At 36.0% G+C, this 21,703-nt stretch overlaps 1 protein-coding gene across 1 annotated transcript in view; it reads right to left on the bottom strand.

Annotated features, from left to right (window-relative positions):
- aqr (aquarius intron-binding spliceosomal factor) overlaps nt 1–21,703 on the bottom strand; it is a 48,947-nt gene that overhangs the window by 11,534 nt on the left and 15,710 nt on the right. Inside the window, exons 18-30 of the mRNA XM_067367926.1 lie at nt 21,360–21,527; nt 20,023–20,192; nt 19,467–19,708; nt 18,798–18,941; nt 18,580–18,649; nt 17,360–17,470; nt 17,082–17,191; nt 13,660–13,795; nt 12,737–12,946; nt 6,639–6,776; nt 6,211–6,282; nt 4,714–4,901; nt 3,750–3,921 (exon numbers count right to left, since the gene is read on the bottom strand). Coding sequence (XP_067224027.1) covers nt 3,750–3,921; nt 4,714–4,901; nt 6,211–6,282; nt 6,639–6,776; nt 12,737–12,946; nt 13,660–13,795; nt 17,082–17,191; nt 17,360–17,470; nt 18,580–18,649; nt 18,798–18,941; nt 19,467–19,708; nt 20,023–20,192; nt 21,360–21,527 — 1,931 coding nt within the window. The remainder of the gene's footprint in view (nt 1–3,749; nt 3,922–4,713; nt 4,902–6,210; nt 6,283–6,638; nt 6,777–12,736; nt 12,947–13,659; nt 13,796–17,081; nt 17,192–17,359; nt 17,471–18,579; nt 18,650–18,797; nt 18,942–19,466; nt 19,709–20,022; nt 20,193–21,359; nt 21,528–21,703) is intronic.

Below are 21,703 nucleotides of genomic sequence, written 5' to 3'. Positions count from 1 at the left end.
CTTAAATTTTTTGTTTTCTCAATAACCAAACATAAACATTATTCTCTCAAAAATACAAATATGTACATAAGCAAGTGAAAAAAGCATAAATGTCAGGGCATGTCAAAACTTCTCCAGTGCCGCAAAAATCCTCAGACCTCAGAGAGTAAATCTGACTGACTGATCATGGTTAACATTATTGATTATTGGGTGAGCTGCTTCAGGAATCCCATGCACTTTTACAGGACAGCAGGTCAATGTTGCACCACAAACCAATTAAAGATGCCTGGAGCGTGTGGAAACACAGCCTGTGCTTATTTTACTGCAGTATAAAGACATGTAATAAACCATGAGTGTATCCGATTGTATTCAGAGCTGCTGAACTATGGCCTCACATTGAGCCCAGTGGCTGATATGGACATGTGATTAGTAAACACGGCTGTATTCGAATTAACACCAGAGAACATGCACGTTCCGCATGAGCACATTTACTATGGTTCTAATAAATGTTCATATACAAAGTTTGTATGTTTACAATACAATATGTACAATATGTTTACAATATAATATGCAATGTTTTTTTTTGTTTGAAAAGATTTAAATGACTAAACATTACATTATAAACATTATATAAAGCTCAACAGATCATGTGCATTAAATTTTCATCCCATCACATGCCTTAACAATACTGGGGGGGAAAAAAATCTAATTTGCAAATCATATTAGTTTTCCTTTATCACAACGAAGGGAAAATAAGTCAAGTTGCTGTCCTCATGTAAGCTAGCAGCCAATCCCTCACTGAGTGAGGATGAGTTTTAGCTCTTTATTTACATCCTATATTATATAATTACACTGTAAATAAGTGTTGTCAAAAGCACCGGTACTTCGGTAACAAGTCGGTACTGAAATGTTGAAAATGTGACGATACCAGCATTTCTGTAGTTCCGGGAGTATCGCAGTACCCACTGATAGGGCTGTGCCAGTATTTACATGAATATGATACGAGTAAAGCACAAAGCTTTGTTTGCAGAAGAAATAGGCTAATAGGTTAGCAATTAAATGTGACATCTCAGTCATGCAAAAATTTTGGTTCGTGCCGGATGAGAGAGGTACGCGAGGCCGTAAATTTAAGCTTTGACAGGTTTGTATTCTGTTTTGCAAATCGCAATCTGGTCACCTGATTATCAGAGAATTTAACAATATTCCATTAGTTATTCCGCTGAACATGGAATTCTTAAGTTAAATGTATAAATCAGTGTACTCAAATATTTCAAGTTAAAAACAATAAAAATGTATGAGTACAAAATAAAAAAAATCTTACTTAAACTTTGAGTTTCATAACTTAAAAATTCTCATTCAACTTTGAGTTGTATTAGGGATTACAGTGAAGTAAATAACTCATTTGATTTGCAAGAACTTAAGAATTAAATCTTTTATGTTGATTGCCATCAAAATGAAGCTAACTTAGCTATCTGAGCACTTCAAGTTAGGTGCAATTAACATACATGAGTACTACAAACTCAAAACTTTTGAGTTAGCCCAACTTATTTGGATTTATACTATCTGAAGCTGAAGTGCCTAAGATTGACCAGAGAATTTTATAGAAATGCATTCAACTGCATGACAAAAATGCTCACTTTATAAAAAATTACGAGAAGAAAAAGAATATCATGTGACTACAGGAATACTAAAACTGGAAAACCCAAAACAGTGCTTGCAGTAAATACAGTTTCTAATTTTTTCTTCACAGGTTAACTAATAAAAAATCTGTTGATCATTATATAATGTCATGTCTTATTTTTTATTATTTTAATTTTAATAGAGAAATTACCAATAAACATTTCCAATTATGATCTTTTATCAATAATACTAAAAATAAAGTAAAATGACATTAAATTGAACTATTCTCTTGACCTAATTTGACCATCAAAAAAATTCTAATTTATCCTAATTACTTTTTTTCCCCCATCACATGCATATCAGACGAGTGGAACAGCTCTGAACTCAAACAGGCCACTGCTGAGACGGCAACAGCTCCAGTAGGACACTAATAAGGGTACAAACTTACTAATAAGAGATGCTTCTTCAGCGGCTGCAAGCACTGACTGCGCAAACAATGTCTTTCCTATTGCTCTGTGAGAGGCTAATTCATACGGCCCATTAGAGCTGTGCGTATGTGTGTGTGTGTTGGCATGGATACTGTAATGAGGACAATTCCCTTCAGGACCCTAGTAAACAGTAGCAGGGGCACATAGCCGGACTCATGTGACTCACACACCACATGCCGTACGGTCGTCACTTAGGAACAATGAGCTTCAACACAAATCTGCCAGGATACGCTAAAAAAATCCATGTCATGAAAGTCATGCCTAGTGTCCTTCCTCACCTTGCACATTAACATAAGTGGGTGTTTCATTAACTACATGCACTTTTATCTCCCAGGGGTTGATTTTTTTTTTTTTTAGATTTCAGCTTTTTTGGTACATAAAGGTCATACTGAAACTTTATTCCATGGCTTCAATTAAACATTTGCTATTTCTGCCTTTAATCTATATATGTTGTTTTTTCCTCTTGTTCCAAACACAAACTGTCAATTGTAAATTTAGAAAATCCATCATAAAAGTGTTACATTATCAAATAATCTAATGATCCAAATGAGTGAAAACAAACCATTTCAATAGTTATGGTGTGAATATCAATTTTACATTAAGTTACATTAAGAAATTACAAGTGATGGACAGAAATGAATTTACCGAAACTAATTAAAGTTTCTGTAAAAAATGCAAGTTAGCCAAAAAACAAAACACTCATAATCAACACTCAAATAAAAAAAAACAAATATTTAAACTGTTAAATTTAAAATATTTAAACATAAGTGCACATCACCAATTACTTTTCTACTTTAATTCATTGTTGAAATGGTAACATTTAAATGGTTGTTTTAACAATAATAGCAGAGAAGAGCTAACTAAACATAAAAGAAATATTAAAGCCTTGATGTATAATGCATTATTAAAGGTATTCATAATGTACGTTATAACGAGTCATATCTTTTCATAAACAATTGTAACCAAAGTTGCATAATATCCAGATCCTTGTTACATCTGAAATTGGTTGTTTATCATGTGTTTTAATGCATTATACTTTCTAAAGGTGTAACAATAAAAAGACAAGTATTACAACTGTTTAAATACTGAATTATTCATGAGATCATAAAGGTGCATTACAAGGCATAATTAATGCATTAAAAATTTTATAATGCTTTACATTTAAAGGCTTCGAGTAAAGTGTTCCAATTAAATATCTAATGAAATGTATTAAATAAAGTTAAATATTATTTAACTGAACAGAACTTTTTTTTATTGTGTCATTTCCAAATGATGAAAAAAAAGTGTGAAATTATTATTTATTTGTATATAAGAGAGATAAAATGCTAGCTATGAAATTAGCTGAAATATCACACTGCTATTTCTGCTCCCATAGAAGTTTAATGAATTTAATTACATTCAATATATTTTATTAAACTTCTTTGGGAGCAGAGATAGCAGTTCTTTTGATCGAACACCTGCTTAAATGATGTTTGGGTGTGCGCATACTACTTTCAATTTAAACTATGAAATTATCCTGTTATTTTATTTAAAAAATGTCCACTTCCTCCACGGAATGAACGATGATTTTGGAGACGTGCGGGAAATGACGCGAGTTTATGATGGTTCAGACTCTAGCGATCGATGTGTACGTCATATAAATGAGCACGTGTTCACGCTCACCTGATAAAAGTACGGGTTGGGTTCTGATTCACCCACACCGTTGAAGTCCTCCACATTAATGAGCTGGAAGTCGTAGGTGAAGCCGGGGTTCGGCGCCTGGAACTCTGGCTGGAGCTGAACATGAGGGAGGTTCCCCAGCTGCTTATAGCGCCAGTTATACAGGTTACACAGACTGCCAGAGACACACACAGAGAGAGAGAGAGAGTCAAAGTAGGACACTTCAGATGAACAAGTGTATCTGAGGACACAGCAGTGAGCATTCAACTAAGCAGCATGTTAAAGCATCGTAGCTGTGCCTCTGATGCTAAAGTAGACAACATCATGCTGCCTTCTAAGATTATGTGCTTTGGATTCCAAGTTTTAATGGAAAAAAATATATCATTTATAATTTGAGCTTGTCGCAGTGCATCATCTGGGATCATCTGCAGTCTAACAAAAAAAAAAAAAAAAAAATGGCGGATGAGTAGAGAGAATATTATCAAAATCCTACTAGTAACAATAAGTACTAGTTTCATATATATATATATATTCTATATACACACACACATATATATATATATATATATATATATATATAGATTTTATATATTTTATTTATATACTATTATAATGGTAACACTTTACATTAAGGTTCATTAGTTAATGTATTAACTAACATGAACTAACCATGAGCAATGCATGTGTTACTGTATTTTCTAATCTTTGTTATCGTTAGTTAATGAGAATACAGTTGTTCGTTGTTTGTTCATGTTAGTTCACAGTGCATTAACTAATGTTAACAAGCTTTTAATAATGTATTAGTAAATGCTGAAATTGACAAAGATTAATAAAAGCTTTATAATCGCAGTTCATTATTAGTTCATGTTAACTAAATAGTTTGTTTAGTTTCACACTAAACAAACCAACAGTGGCGTCACATGGGTACGTTCTAAAAGCAGCTTTCAAGTCTGACATGCGGACTGACCTGGCTCGAGCTCTGCCCTGGGCGTCCAGGTCTACGGTGGGGACACCCAGACGCACAAAGCGGGTGAAAAGCGACTGCTCCATGTTGGAATATTTCTGAAAGGCCATGTTCTTAATGACAGGAGGCAGCTGATGATGATCACCAATCATAATCCAGCGTTTGAGTCGACTGTAGCCGTCCTCCGGGTTCTGTGCAACACAAAGACAGAAATGTTTAATTTTTAATGAAAATTATTGTGGAAAACATGTCTTGATTATTTTTAACTACATGTTTTCTATATTTATTTTTTGCATTAAAGTGTCTGTATTATGTTTTTTTGAATATTGCATGAAACAAAGCCAATCTGTAGCATTGTTACGTAGGATCAGCAGGAAGTGAGACTGGAATTACTGAAGCCTCCAGACCTGAAACTCAGATATAGTAATAGGCGTTTCGTTTCCGACATGCGCTGTAAGCGGTCGACCATTCACAACAGATTGAGCCGTCTGACCAAACAGAGCAGAGTGGAAAGACTGAATCTTCAAAGTTCAGCAAACCATTTTCAGTCTGTTTGAGAAATGAGCTGATGTTCAATGTATATTATGAGAATATTTAAGTGTTTTTTGACTTTACATGCATGTAAACCTCACACAATTAGAAACCTTTAAAATTTAATAAAAGGGGGGGCACTTTAAACATTTAGAACTTAAATGGCAACAATGTCTGTTTGGTTGAAATGAAGCTTCCTCAGATCTAATACATTGGAATATTTTCAAATTGTAATAATTTTACAGTTACTCTCCAAATTAATGCAGAAGCAACTTAAGACAGTATATTTTACTTTTTTAATGTCATCTTTTTATGAATGAAGGCCAGTATCACTGATGGATCCATTTAAACATTATTTATAGACATTCAACATTACAGTATAACCGAAAGCTATCAATTTCAACATTTATTAGACTTTAAAATAATAACATTTAATTTAAGTGAACTTAAAACAATCTTCACATAAACCCATTATAATATGTCTAACAGGAAGGAAATAAACAGAAATTGAAAAGAGTTATCAAACACTTTACAGTCTTCAATGCATAAATTATAAATTAAAAATAGACTAATCCTTATTTAAAGCAACAATTTTCTCCGTTATCTTTGTTCTTTGATGAACATTAATGACAGACATCATCACAGCAACTGGTTTATTAGGCTGCCGTCACTTTAAGAGTTTGGCATCCCTATATAATATAATATAATATAATATAATATAATATAATATAATATAATATAATATAATATAATATAATATAATATAATATAATATAATATAATATAATATAATATAATATATAATATAATATAAAATAAATTTGCATTAAACATTCAGAATTTAATTTACTACAATGGCCGTTTGCTTGAAATGAAGGTTCCTTTAATCTGAAAATTATATAACAATATAATAAGCGAGCGAGAGAGAGAGAGAGAGAGAGAGAGAGTAAACTATGAAGAGAGTTGTACCTGTAGCAGTAGAGGGATGAAGGTCTCAATCTCCAGGATTTGAGCTGCCTCCTCCATCAGGATATTATCATACTAGAGAAAGATCAAGTCGGTCAGACTTTCTGATTCACTTTAGTATATCAGCTAATTCAGATCATATTAAAGAACTGCTTCACAACACCAATTCACATTGTTAGTGACATATGCACTAAGTCAAATGTTTGGACATGTTTTTTTCCAACAAATTTTACAATAATAGTGAAGTGATAAAAGCTAGAGATAAATTGGAAACATTTGTCTGCTGATGATGACTGTTCATGCTTCCTTTATTGATCATGTCTTTGTCAAATGCAGCATTGTTTATGCTTGATGTCACCCAATCAAAAATGTCTTGAAACGTTTTAAAACTGGTCTAACTAATCTGCGAGTGAATGGCATCCCACTGATACCTTGAAGCCCAGCTCCACCAGGTCATGGCGTTTGAGGGCGGCGTGTGTGCAGGTCATGGCGATGATCTTGGCCTCTTTCACCAGCAGGTATTTGGATCGGTCCAGCCCGCTGCGCAACAGCTCAAACGCCCTGAACTCCTGCAGGAGAGAAGATGCCTTGATGAACACCTCAGTGCTAAAACCACACACAAACACTGTTAGACGTGTGGCGCGTTTTACTCGAATCACACAAAAATCACTTAATATACCAAGTATATACCAATCCTAGAGCACATGCACAGACTGAACCTTTAGACGAAATGTGTTTTTTGTTGAGTATCGTGTATCATATTTAATACACCAGGCTTTTATGGCACATATAGTCTGATATAGTGAGAATATGAAGCTCAATTTTATTTTGAGGTTCAAACTCAGTGAAAACTTGCAATTTGGTGCAGATGCTTTAAATCAGTGAGATCTTTATAACAGTACAGCAGGTACTTACATAAAATGCATATACATATCAATATATGGCAAAAATATGTCTCAGAAAGATGATATTTAAATGCTCAATTTTATAATTTGATAATTTCCAGGTCTTAGAAATGTGTATATCCAATATAATACAGCCAACTCTATTAACATGTAAGATTCACCACGATATTTTAAATGACTATTAATTTCACAAGGTGTTTAAACATCAGCCGAGGAGATTGTGTTTCTTTCTACTTCCTGTCATTTGTTATAAACGGCATCTTTGGTTTCTTCTCACACTCAGATACTGAGTATCGGTTTGTGTTCGATAGTGGCTCAGATCAGTGCAGTGAAGAGAGGTTAACCCAGCTGGATATTTTCAGGACTGTGTCCATTGGGAAATGAATATTTGATGCACTTCTGCATTAATATTAAACCCATCAAAGCATTCAATATTGATGAGGCCATGTTTTAACCCTGAGTCTTCGGCGGTGACGGCCGAGGGACAGTGATGCCCACACACACACACACACACACACACACACACACACACACACGCACAGCAGCATTGTGGCTGTGACGCACAACTTTATTACAGGAACGTGTCTTTGTTGTCAGCAGATGAACACAAAGGATGAAAGGATGAGAAATCAACATCAAAGAAGGGGGCGTCCCAGAATAATGGGCCTTAAAGGAGGGGAGGGAGATCATTATTGATGGACGAACAAACCTTGAGCTCACACCACACTCTGTTCAAAGCAAACTATGTATTTAAAGAGCACCTAATACGCTTCTTTCTCATCTTCATCTGTCTTTAGTGTGTGATGTTGCTGTTTGAGCATGAAGAGTTCTTCTCTATATCAGTGTCAGTGTTTCTGAACTCCATCTTGAGTTTCTTCACAATATTCCTCATTTAAATAATTCATGCGCAGAATAAAGGGGCGGGGCCTGGTTGAGTTAGTTAGTAGTGTGTTGAAACTGGCGGTTATGGTAAGGGGCGGGACATTTCCCTAATGACCAATCACAACACACTGCTCCAGCCGACCAATCAGAGCACATTGTGCTTTTCAGAAGGAGGGGCTCCATAGAGACAGGAACTAAACAGAGCGTTACTGACAGACTGGGAAGAGAGGAGCTGCAACAATGAGAATATGAGGAGAATAGAGTAGCAGAGCACAAAAACAACATCAAGAGTTTGTAAAGGGGCATAATAGGTCCTCTATTTTGAATTGTGTTACACAAATGCACTGGTGTATTGTGATGAAAGTGATGGCACCATGGCTCATCTGAAGCCTATTGTTATTAGCCTGGTTTCCTGTGTTTCAACGATCAGCACAATGAACCCATTGCGTACGCCATTTTGAATTTCACCAAACCAAAAGCAAACTTCTCCAGCAGCGTTTATCGGATCTTCTCCAAATGTGGGTCAGATTATCTTCAGGCTATGCTGGTCAAAAGTGATTTTTAGATAAAGTGTTGATATACCCAACTGTCAAAATTTGATGACAAGTCACTAAAGGATCTCGCTTCAGCATAATTATGTGGAACTCTGCATGGAAACGTTCCCTGACAATACCATGTCAATTTGGCAAAAGTAATGAGGAATAACATTACACGTTTTTCAATTCAATTCCATTTTTTTTTTTTTTTTTTGTTAAATTATCATCAGGGATGCAGTGTATTGAATTTACTTATAACAGATCTGCTGTTGTGCATTTCCCTGTAATTGCTGCTTGAAACTACATTAATTTTGATTTATATAATAAATGATTTACCCCCCACTGTCTTTTTCATTGTACTATTATATATTATCTACTTCAGACAAACCGCCCCTTATCTAAAAGGCACTTAAAAACAAAACACACTGTCGCTGTGCTCAGATCTTTGCCAGAATAAGCTGCAAAATGGATCAGACTTAATGCCAGCAGTCTGACACATTCTTGCATTTAATAATGTTAATCATTTGAAAAAACAAAAACAAAAAAAAACAATCACTAATTTTTACTTAATTGTAATTAAATCACACCTAACATTAAAGTTTTTAATATTTTATATTGCAATACCTTGAATCTCCAAGTTAATGTAGACAGTATATTTAAATATTTGTTTAATGGCATCTTTTTCCTCAGCACTATGAATGAAGGCCAGTGTCACTGATACTGATGTCTCTATTAAATGGATTTATTTTTCTCCATTAATTATAGCCATTCAGCATTGAAATCTATCAGTTTGAACATTTAACAGGCTTTAAAAATAAATATCAATCTACACATAAACCCTGTGTAATAAATGTCACGTTTAGCTGTACCTTTTTAATATATCAGGGCTCAACACTGAGGGTTTTTTCCCCCAGAGTTTTCAGAGATTTACCTGCCCTGCTAAAAGGCACAAAAAAGTTCTTATTTTCATTGTTTTAGACCCATGTAACCTTTTAAACAGTGTTTTAAGATTTTCAGGTAGAACTAACAGGTAAATATACAGAAAATGCATAATCAAACACTGCACAAACTATGAATTAAATATAGATAAATCCTTATTAAAGCTACAAAAGTTATTCAGTCAAGAGCAGTGAGTGATTTTCTCTAGAGATGCACCGATTGATCGGCCAGGGATCGGAATCGGCCGCTTTTCCTCATGATCGGCCCGGATCGGTGATCGGCCGATCAGTCTCACTTCTTACCGATTCCGAGCCGATCTTTTTTGGTACCAGCGGCACAGGCAATAACGTCAAATGCACGTTCTCGCTCTCTTCTGCTCCGGTTAAATAGTGCTTATTGCGTATAAATTTCCCGCAGGTTTCGCACTCACACCGAAAGCACATGCACCACTGATCTATATTAGTGAAGCGAACAAGCCACGCTCAGTCTCAAACAGAGACAGAAGCCAAACAGACTCACAAGTACCAAAACAAGTAGCATAATGCGCTCAAACTGTCAAATACATACAAAAGTATGTCAAAACCAGCAGCACAGGCAATCTTGGCAAGTATTCAGATAAACACAGTCAGTTTAGAATCATTAAAAAGCTAAGAAAGTGAATCCATGTTGTGTTTACCAGTATTGGGTCCGTTGAACACCGTTCATAAACTCTTAAAGGGACAGCAGTCCAATATTCCTGCTGCAGTCTGTCATGTTAATCAAAGAACAAAAGACAAAGAAAATCTCTCTGATCTTGACTGAATACGTTTTATCACTTTAATGGTAAGAATTATTTACAATAAAGACTACAGAAATTAAGGTAACCAATGCAAAATAACACTGAATGTGTGTCATTTTACATTTGATTACTTTAATTTCTGTAGTATTTCTTACCTGAATAAAAACCCAGTTAACTTGAAAAACTTAGTTCCATAGCTCTCTTTATTCTATTGCATTTATTTGAGCTGTTTATATTTTATTACGGACTTTTACTTGTTTTTTTGGGTTTTTTTTTTTTTAAATGAAAATATAACTTTGCATTGAAGAAAAGTAGATTTTTGTTTGTATATGTTGTCAATTATAGTTCGGAATCAAAAATCGGAATCAGCCGATCTCACTAACAAAAAAATCGGAAATCGGAATCGGCCAAGAAAATTGCAATTGGTGCATCTCTAGTTTTCACCTTGTCTTTTGTTGTTTGATGAACATTAATGACAGACAGCAGCAGGTTTATTAGGCTGCTGTCATTTTAAAGGTCCCGTTTTTCGAGTTTTTTTGAAGCTTTGATTGTGTTTATAGTGTGCAATATAACATGTGTTCATGTTTCGCGTGTAAAAACACAGTATTTTTCACATAATTGACTTATCTGTATACCGCTGTTTCCACTGTCATAAAAACGGGCTGATGACTTCCTTGTTCTATGAAGTCCCTCCTTCAGAAATACGTAACGAGTTCTGATTGTGCCAGCGGTTCCTGTGTTGTGATTCGACAGCAGATTATTGTGGTGTTGTGCCGAATGAACACAAAAGACAATAGTTCCCGAGAGACTGAACTCTTTAATCTCCACAAGCAGCGACGTTAGCACTCACTCAGACGAGTACCTCATACGGAAAACAGACATATACATAAACATAGTCCCCTCTTGTGGCCATTATGTGCACTGCAGTCCAACATTAACTATTGCAGTAAGGATACCACAATTATAATTTTCGGGAACCGAGTTAAACATAAATTGTAACCATTGGTTAACCCCTGGGAAGGCCAAACAAAGGTGATTGGACTGCAGGATGAAAATAACACCGCTTCGACGACATGGCGACAATCACACTCTACAAACGCAACTCTTGCTCTTCTCCGTGGGAGCGCAACTTGACCACACCCCCTTTTTTGTGTATTCTTGTGGGCGGAGGTTAGTCAAAAAACGGTTTTAGTGACGTCATTAAAGAAGGAAGTAGAGGGATGTAGTCCAAACTGGCCGTTTGATGTAGGCGACTTCTGTTAAATAAAATATCTCGCTTGGCATTGAACTTTGAGCTTTAACATTTTACAGATTTTATTTATACTCTAACAACAACAATACACACTAACTAAAGTTTGAAACATGGGATCACGAAGAACGGGACCTTTAAGAGCTGAAGCACATGACACAGATCTGACACACATCTGATTTCCTAACAAATCTTTATATTCATTAAACACTTTTAAGTCATTTAAGAGTGTGCTTACTCCTTACTAGGGGTGTAATGATACATCGATATGGATCGATGCATCGATCAAACGTCTAACGATACGATGCATCGATGCCACATTTATAATATCAATATGGAGGTACCTTTATTTTGACACCCTCCACAACCTCATGTAACGTCCGCATTTCCGCCAAAGCACGCATTTTGGTTTTCTCACCATACAGTCTGCGTGCCTGATTTATTTTATGTGATTTTGTGAGTCATTTATTTGTATTTATTTAAAAAAACTAATTTTGGGTGTGTAATAATAATAATAATAATAATAATAAAAGAGATTAATAAAATAGTTCATGTTATCAATTTTGGTTGTGGTTGTGAGTTAATAAAAATATAACTCGTCGTATAAACCTGGCACATAGTATCTAAATATTGATAAATCGATCGATATAGCCCTGAATCGAATCGAAATGTAATCGTATCGTGGAATTTTTTGAGGTATCGGCTGACAGAATCGATATCATATCGTATCGTGATGAACTGTCCGATTTACATCCCTACTGCTTACTAGGATATTTTGCCAATTATCCTACTGGCATTATTTTGCCAAGTGTGTTTTTGTCCATTCAAGCGCAAAAGAGAACTCAATATGACAGTGGAGGGAATTAATCGCTGACATTGACTGAATAACTTTTGTAGCTTTAATAATAATTTATTTGAAACTGATAAGCTATTCAAAATTTCTGTATTATTTCTTATTTGAATGCTTCTGTTAAATAGATGTCAAATGAAAAAAGTAAAGCACTGCTAATTTAATTTGTTTCTTATATTGTATTTGTTCTACTGTTTGTTATTTGCATCTTTGTTCTTTTTAATAATAAAGACAAAATAACAAAAACAATGATTGTGATTATTAATATAACAATTATTACTAATAAAAGAACTGAAGCTACCCTCTGAATCGTAATCAAATCTAATCAAATCGTGGGGCAAGTATATAAACATAATTAATAATATAATTTCAGCTCTAGTCCAGCCCTACCTCCAGCTGGGTGAAGATCTTGCGGATGTGGCGGTAGCAGCCCTCAGCGATGTCCATGTCCTCCTGGTAAGACTGGCCCTTGAACACTGGCTGAGGCGCGTTGGAGAAGTACTTATGGAAGGGGAAGTGCGACGCCACGTCCTCCACCTGCACCTCCCGGCTGGGCTTTGGCTTCACTTTACTCATGTATTCCTCCCAACGAGACATGACCTACGACACGAGAGACAGACAGATAAGATCAGCGCCTGAGGATTTCATTAACAGCGCATCACTGGACAGACAGCCTTGTCACAATCCACACTTAATTAGTGCATCACGCGCCACACTAATCTCTGGGATCGGAGCTAATGGCCCGTACAGATCCCCCGGGGCTCTGATATGAATCTACCGACCACAGCGTGATGGATCGAACCACAGAGAGAGATAAGATGAACACAAATGAAAGCAGGCCTGCCTAGATTTACACATCAGTGCTTCTTGACTAGGACCCCCATCACATACAACGATATTCAAAGGCCTTCTAGCCCTAGTTTTGTTTTCAAAATGTAAGGATAAGGTTTTTTGGGGTTTTTTTCTACCTGATAAGATGCGTTAGAGCTAACCCTAACTACAAAAATGTATATGTAAGAAAATGTATATTCATGTGAATTCAAAGATTTGATTATATTTACAAGTCTTTGCCAGGTCTAGAAGATCTTATACTATTTTATACCATCTTATCCACCTTTTTCTTAACAAATGTGAGACAGCTAAATACCCAATTTGTGGTTATTAACACAAGTTAAGAAGTAAAATCACCTCTCTTTCACAACAGATCATCAAAACTATGACTGCACAATCTGATTAACACTACTACTATTACTTCCAATGCTAGTTAGTCGAGTCAAAAGGAAGCAGATGATGTAGAGGGGAGTGATGGGTACCTGGTAGAGGTAGAAGTGTCCGGCGGTCTCACATGTGTAGGACACATCACCGGGCACATCCAGACTCTCCTGCAGACGCGCCACCTCTCGCAGGAGCTCCAGACGGCGGGACAGCACATAGTTGACTCGCCCATACCTGACACAGAGGAGAGGACACTGAATACTCGACACAACACAAGAACAGGGCTGGACGCTTACCATTCCCACAGTACGCTGAATAATTTAGTTGAAAAATTTAGAAGCTTTAAGGGTACAATGAAAATTGATCAATAATGTTTTTTTCTTAAATAAAAGGATTTAAGGAGACATTGCAAGCAAAATTAGAATACCAAATGTACACTAGGTTTTTAAAATATTTTTGCTTCAAACCGTACTTAATTACGTAATTATTTATAGAACTACTTTAAACTGTACACAGTTATAAATAACTGTTATAAACAGAATATTGTGCCAATATTAGTAGAATGTATATATACTGAATAATGCGTGTTAAATAAAGTTCAGTCTTCCTGTGACTGGACGGACCAGACAGGAATTACACTGAATTAAATGATACAGTTTATTGTGTAACCAAAATAATAATAATAATAATAATAATAAATAATACTAAAGGGGGAAAAACAACAAAAACATATCATATAATGCATAAAATGGTACTGAAAATACACTAGGACTCTTATTTTGAAATGTCTTTACTAATGCCAGCTGCTCATTCAAAAAGATGAGGGAGATAAAACATGCCCTCTTACAACCAGCCACAATATATTACAATATAAACACCATAAAGTGTACATTGTCATCATTCATCAATAGTAAAATGATAAATAAATGTGCGGTGTTCATAATTTTTACTTTAAAGAAATATTATGATTGAATTAAATAAATGGGAGAGCTGCATGTTTTTAAAGTTTAATAATCACATTACACTGTATTATTGTACATACCCAAATTGAAGACCTCTTAAAATGAAAATTAAGACTTTTATTACACCATTTAAAATATTTAGGAGTATTTTTTACCTTAAATTTCATAAAACTGATATACTTTACAAGGACCTGCAGGGACTTTTATTTTATTCACACACATGCTCGTGTCTATTTTTAGTTGCAAGTTTTAGTACATGTAGAAATGAAAAGACAAGAGTCTGGACTGCACTCAGGATAAAACATTAATGCTGTATAAGGTATATCACATGTCTAACGTTCAAACATTTTCACTAGAAAGCAGCACCTCTGATATCTCCTTTGCTTATGTTCAAAAATGTTCTTGATATCTCATGTTAGAGCTTTTGACGGATTCACTGGAGACACTAATTTGTGATTCAGACTACAGGAGTCATGCAGTATGTTTGTTAAGTACAATCCTCTTAGCTTTAAAGTGCTGACATGGATGTTGTGACACTGATGTGACAAACAGGCATTTCCTCATTCTGCAAAGCTTATTGATTACACCGCGTTCCAAATTATTATGCAAGTGACAAATCAGTAAGATTTCAGTACAATAAAGAGATTCTAGTTTTTCTAAGAAAATGTTTGTTTGTTTATTTCTCCATGTCTTTTTAGATAACTGGTATCAATCTCAGACAAAATAATTTGCCAGATCTATGGAAACCCTACTTAGAGGTCGTTCCACATTATTAAGCAAGTCACAGTTCTCATGCAATAGGGGAGGAAGAAAGATCTTTCTGAAGATGAAAAGCATGAAATGGTGCAATGTTGTGCAAAAGGCATGAAAACAACTAATATTGTGTGAAACTGAATGGAGATTATTGAATTATCATAAGATTTGTGAGTGATTTAGAACACAGCAGAACTCGGTCAGATAAAGGCTTATTGAGGAAAGTTCCTGTCAAAAAAATTGATTGTATTAAAAGGGCAGCTATAAAAAAGCCAGTGTTGAGCAGCAAACAGGTATTTGAAGCTGCTGGTGTCTCTGGAGTCTCAAGAAGCTCTCCATGCAGGCTGGCAGTTGTGCGTAAAGATGCATTTGGACACCATTAACCAAACCTCACAAAGAGAAACATTAACAGTGGGTGTAGAAATACATTTTCTAACAGTTTTATTGCTGTGGTGTTTTGCAGCATGGGATAGTGCATTGTACTATGCACTATCCTCCTTTTTATACCATAGCTGAAAATGGTCAGTTATGAACTCCACATATCTTGCAAAAGTCATTTTAATACCCTCCATCTCACTTCCCAGTATTCCAGCCCAAATCATCACCCGCCAGCTCCTTGCTGACATCGCAGTCTTATTGGAACGTGGTGGCCATTCACCAACCATCCAGGAATCCATCAATTTAGACCATCCATTGTAGTACGGCATTAGTCAGTGAATAAAACTATTTAAAAATGAGTCTTCATGTATTTCTAAACCCACTGTAAATGTTTCTCTTTGTGAGGTTTGGTTTGGAGTGGCTGAAATGCATCTTTACGCACAACTGCCAGCCTGCATGGAGAGCTTCTTGAGACTCCAGAGACACCAGCAGCTTCAAATACCTGTTTGCTGCTCAACACTGGCTTTTTTATAGCTGCCCTTTTAATACAATCAATTTTTTTGACAGGAACTTTCATTAATAAGCCTTTATCTGACCGAGTTCTGCTGTGCTCTAAATCACTCACAAATCTTATGATAATTCAATAATCTCCATTCAGTTTCACACAATATTAGTTGTTTTCATGCCTTTTGCACAACATTGCACCATTTCATGCTTTTCATCTTCAGAAAGATCTTTCTTCCTCTCCATATTGCATGAGAACTGTGACTTGCTTAATAATGTGGAACAACCTCTAAGTAGGGTTTCCATAGACCTGGCAAATTATTTTGTCTGAGATTGATCCCGGTTATCTAAAAAGACATGGAGAAATAAACAAACAAACATTTTCTTAGAAAAACTAAAATATGAATGTTTTTTGTACAGAAATCTTACTGATACGTCACTTGCATAATAATTTGGAACGCGGTGTAATCTCACAGGTTCACCACAGCATGCAGAAAATTCTTGTTGAAAATATATTTGCGCCGCAGTTTCTAACATAAGGATTCTTCAGTATCTTCAAAGCGTACATTTTCATGCACTTTTTGCTTTTATCAATGTTATTTTGCTGCTTTTTCCTTATTACCTCAGAAACTCGTCAGTTCATGGGTCAAATGTGAGTGATATTTGATGTCAACAGAATGCAATTAAAAGCTCTTTTTGGATTGGAAAGGACCTCGACTTCTGAAAGTAACAACATGCTTTCATAGTTTATGGTTCAAAAAAACTGGGACAACTGATGCCTTGTGATAACCCGACACTAAATCTGAACTGATTTGGCAAACATTAAGAGTGTGTGTGTGTGTGTGTGTGTGTGTGTGTGTGTGTGTGTGTGTGTGTGTGTGTGTGTGTGTGTGTGTGTGTGTGTGTGTGTGTAAGATCTGCACCTGCTGAAATCTTTCTCAGTCTCTAGCTCTTCTTCTCCATGACCCATACGCAGAAGGTGCCGTTCATCGATGTCTAACGCCATAATCTTCTCAAACAGCTGGTTCAGAGCCTGAACAACACAAACACACACATATCCAGAAAATAAATACATAAACAACAGAAAAGAAATGTTCATGTCAACTCATAGATGTTGAGAGTTAGGAAATCCTAATCTTGGTTGAATGCTAAGCTTTGAACATGAGGATGAACTCCCTCGGTGACAGTGTTGGTCACGTACCTGATTGGAGTGTGTGACGATAAGCGTCCTCTGCTCGGGGAAGTTGTGGTACAGGTTGGAGATGATCTGAACAGCCACGTCTGTTTTTCCTGTGCCGGGAGGACCAACAACCTACAGCCGAGGGAAAGAGCGTTTAGATGATTTGATAAGAGACTGTTGCTGATTACTGATCCTTCCCTGCCAGAGCTGACCGTTCTTCTTCCCTCGCTGACCCTCTCTAACTTCAGCACGTTTTAGACTAAAAGCCTAACAACATTTACATACACACACAGGAAGAGACTGACAGACATTTCAATTACAGATTCAAAACATCTGATAGATATACAGGTAACCGCAGCGAGAGACTAATATCTTTCTGGGAGGATCATACTGCACAATACCGGTCAGAAGTTTGGAATAATTATGATGTATTAATGTTTTTGAATGAGTCTCTCCTGCTCATCAAGATTGCATTACTTGATCAAAAATACAGTAAAAACAGTGAAATTGTGAAATAATATTACAATTTATTATAACTTTTTTTGCAGAAAGTTCAAAAGAACTGCATTAATTTGAAACAAATCTTTTGCATTATTTTACATTATAAATGTTTTGACTGCCACTTTTGATCGATTTAATGAAATCTTGCTAAATGAAAGTGTTATTTCTTTTTGTTGTTGTTGAATGGTAGTGTAATCATGGTTTCCACAAAAATACTAAATAACTTTTTTTCATCATTGATAATAATCATAAATGTTTCTTGAGCAGCAAATCATCATATCAGAATGATTTCTGAAGGATCATGTGACACTGAAGACTGGAGTAATGATGCTGAAAATTCAGCTTTGATCACAGGAATAAATTACACTTTACTATATATTCACATAATATTTAACCATTTAATATTAAATAATTTAGTAATTTGATCAAATAAATGCAACCTTGGTGAGCAGAAGAGACGTATCTTTTATACATATTTTTGATATGTATTGATTCTGAAATATCTGAAACGATTCCAATACACATTTTCCACAGTATCGATACACCGACAGCAGCTGCGCTTTCCATTTTTCCATTCAATTTTTCCCCCATGGTATCAAAAACGTTTTTTTTCAAGGTATCGTATCAAAGTTAGAAATTCCAGTATTGGGACAACACTATTAAAAATCTTAATTACTGCCAGCACTTGACTGGTAGTGTAATTCATAAGGAGGTAAATGAAAGAGCAGGAGATTTCTTACCATAGTAAGGCCTGGCTGCATCCCTGCACGGATGGCTTCAATCTGGGTTGGTGTAAACTGGATGGTGTTTCTGTTGAAGTGGACACAAATGTCAGTCTTTCCATAACAGGCATTATGGTTATACAGGCAGTTATTACACTGTCCAGGTGTTGAAGAAAGAGCCGGACAGATCCGGTCATGATAAAGTGGCTGTGACTGTGAGCGTGACCTCCACATACCGCTTGGGCTGGTTGTAGGGATATGGCCCCCTGTTGGGAATCACATGAGGCTCCACCACCAGCGTCTGATCTTCCTCATCCTGTGTGTCCTCCTCATTTGCTTTACGCTTCTTACCCTTCACATTCTGCACAGGGAATCGGATTCTGGTACAGAAGAGACAAAACCTTATACAACATGTCCACATACACTCCCATTCAAAAGTAATATTGTGAAATATTATTACAATGTAAATCAGCTGTTTTCTATGTAAATATATATAGTAAAGTGTAATTTATTCCTAAATTTTCAGCATCATTACTCCAGTCTTCAATGTCACATGATCCTTCAGAAATCATTCTGATATGATGATTTGATGATCAAGAAACGTTTATGATTATCATCAATGTTGAAAATGGGTAATTGTTTTTGTGGAAACTGTGATACATATTCTTCTGGATTCTTTCATGAATAGAAAGTTCCATTTATATGAAATAGAAATCTTTTAAAACATTATAAATGTCTTTACTGTCACTTTTTGATCCATTTGATGTATCCTTGCTGAATAAAAGTAATCAAAATTACTTCTAAAAAGTAGCCTATGAAAAATACATACAATAAAAATACAAATAGAAGCAAAGAACAAACTCTAAAACACACACAGCGTTTATCCAATAATGCAGATTTCTGACCTGAAAGGCGGGACCTGTCGAGCAGGATCTTCCTCCGTCACCTTCACCATGTGATTGGGGAAACAGGACTTCAGGTGCTCGATGGACAGGAAGGTGTCGTTGAAGTCCAGGGAGGAAATCTGATTTGGCATCTTTGAGTAATGGGCACTTCCGGGGTCTCCATAACCCAGAATGATGTCGTGAAGCCAGTCGGGAACCACACACTCCGTGTTCATGAGGTTACGAATGGTCTCAAGCACAGCCTGCAAGCAAAAAAAGGATATAAGGAATTATTTTTCGATAATTGTGGATGACTGAATCACTATTTTAGATGTTACTCAATCAGCAATATCTCATTTCTGCCTGACTGCAGGTGGTGCTCACTTATAAATATTTATTTATTTCAGTTTTAGTAAATTTAGTAATATATATATATATATAGAAAATTTTTTCGTTAATTTAAATAACATAAATAAACATTAAATAACATACAAAATTAAACAATTCATTTCAGTTCATGTTTATTTATTTTATTTTTCATATTTCTTGTTTTAGGCCAGCAGTCTGGTTTTGTGACCTTGAAGTTGTTCTCTTTGGGTTTGCGTCTCATGATAATATTGAAGGTCTCATAGGGGTCTTCTGCTCCGTTCTGGATGCTGTTGGTCATGTCCTGCTGGTACTGGTTTGGGTCGAGCCAGACCCGGAACGTCCTGGTGTCACCTCTGAGTTTGGGCTTCGGATCAGGACCTTGGTGCAAGCATCAGAACACAATAATTTCAGTACATCACATCTTTGTATTTAAAACAGATGTCCTGAAAGCAAGTGAACCGCACATTCAATCTTGGAAGAATACAGTAATCTGTCTGACTATGAAACCATAAATCAGAGTCACAGGGTAATCGAATGTTGCTTTGGATAAAAGCCTCTGCTAAATGAATAAATGTAATTGTAATGAAGGAAATAAATATTCAGGACAAAGCACTAATCCGTCTAAATTGGGCTTCATTTGTCAACTGAAATCACTGGAACAGAAATGACCCGCGATTCTAGACCACATTCCCAAGGTCCAGCAATGAGGACGGCCTGCGGTCAAAGTGAGAGAGATTCGGGCCAGATGATGGATTTATCACTCGTCTTATCAGGTCAGAGCTGTGTTCATGGGCCGTGGGGATCCAACGCTCTCCGACAATGTCTTGAAAGAATATCATCCACACACCCCTCCTCTAGACATATTAACACATTACAGCTAATAAAAACAATTATAAACATCGAAGCATTTAAATTTTGGGGTCAGATTTGTTTCTTTTATCTAGCAAGGACACATTAATACGGTCGTGATGAGAGAAATCAAATTTGCATTGATCTTTTGATCTTCATACCCTTAAAACATCCTGCAAGTTTCAGAGCTTAAAACACCTACTCATTATAAACAAAGCCTTTATTTAATCAAGTTGCACAATTGCAAATGCGATACTGATTTTATGCAACAGTTTAAAAAAAACAATTAAGTGGCTCACTATTCAGAAACAATATTGCCCGTTTTGCTCTTTTTCACAGAAGAAAATATTTCCAAACAAAGCCACAGCAGACGTGTTTAGCATCTCTGAGAAACACATAGCAGTGTTTCATTACTTAACGAATCCATATTGCTCAATATCTCTGTTTCCATCCAACTATTTTTATGCACATTTTGGGATACTGCATAAAAAACCGCTAAATACAAATGCAAAGACGCGTGCAAATTATAAAAATGCACATGTAAACGTATACATTTTTTAATGCGATACGAAAACATGCGCATAAACTACGATGGAAAGACTTTTACCGAATAAATTCTGTGATGCGTTGCGAATCTGTTATGACTTTTGCTCAGGAGCCACTGACAATCTGACTAAACTCAGAGAACAGTCTTACCTTCCTCTATGACGCGGCCCTTATCATCCAGCATGCCCTGCACCTCACAGCCTCTCACATACACCAGACCGGCCTGATCCACAAACGGCTGCCGGCGGTCAAAGCGTGTCCCGTACGGCAAGTTGGGCCGCACCGTGATCAGAAAGCAAACGTCGTGTTTCCGCAGCCCTGCAAGAGCCAACCATGATGTGAAGAGACTGAAGGATGAAGTGAGCATAATGATCTGATGTGTAAGTGGTTTTATTAATAGATTTTATTTTCTGTTTTCATTTCATATATTTATACATTATATGTATTTTTAGTTTTAGTTAATGCAGGGGTGTTCTGAGTGGTTGTGCAGAGAC

This window comes from Chanodichthys erythropterus, chromosome 18 (assembly GCF_024489055.1).
Source record: "Chanodichthys erythropterus isolate Z2021 chromosome 18, ASM2448905v1, whole genome shotgun sequence".
NCBI lineage: Eukaryota > Metazoa > Chordata > Actinopteri > Cypriniformes > Xenocyprididae > Chanodichthys > Chanodichthys erythropterus.
This window is presented reverse-complemented; position numbering and strand designations above follow the sequence as displayed.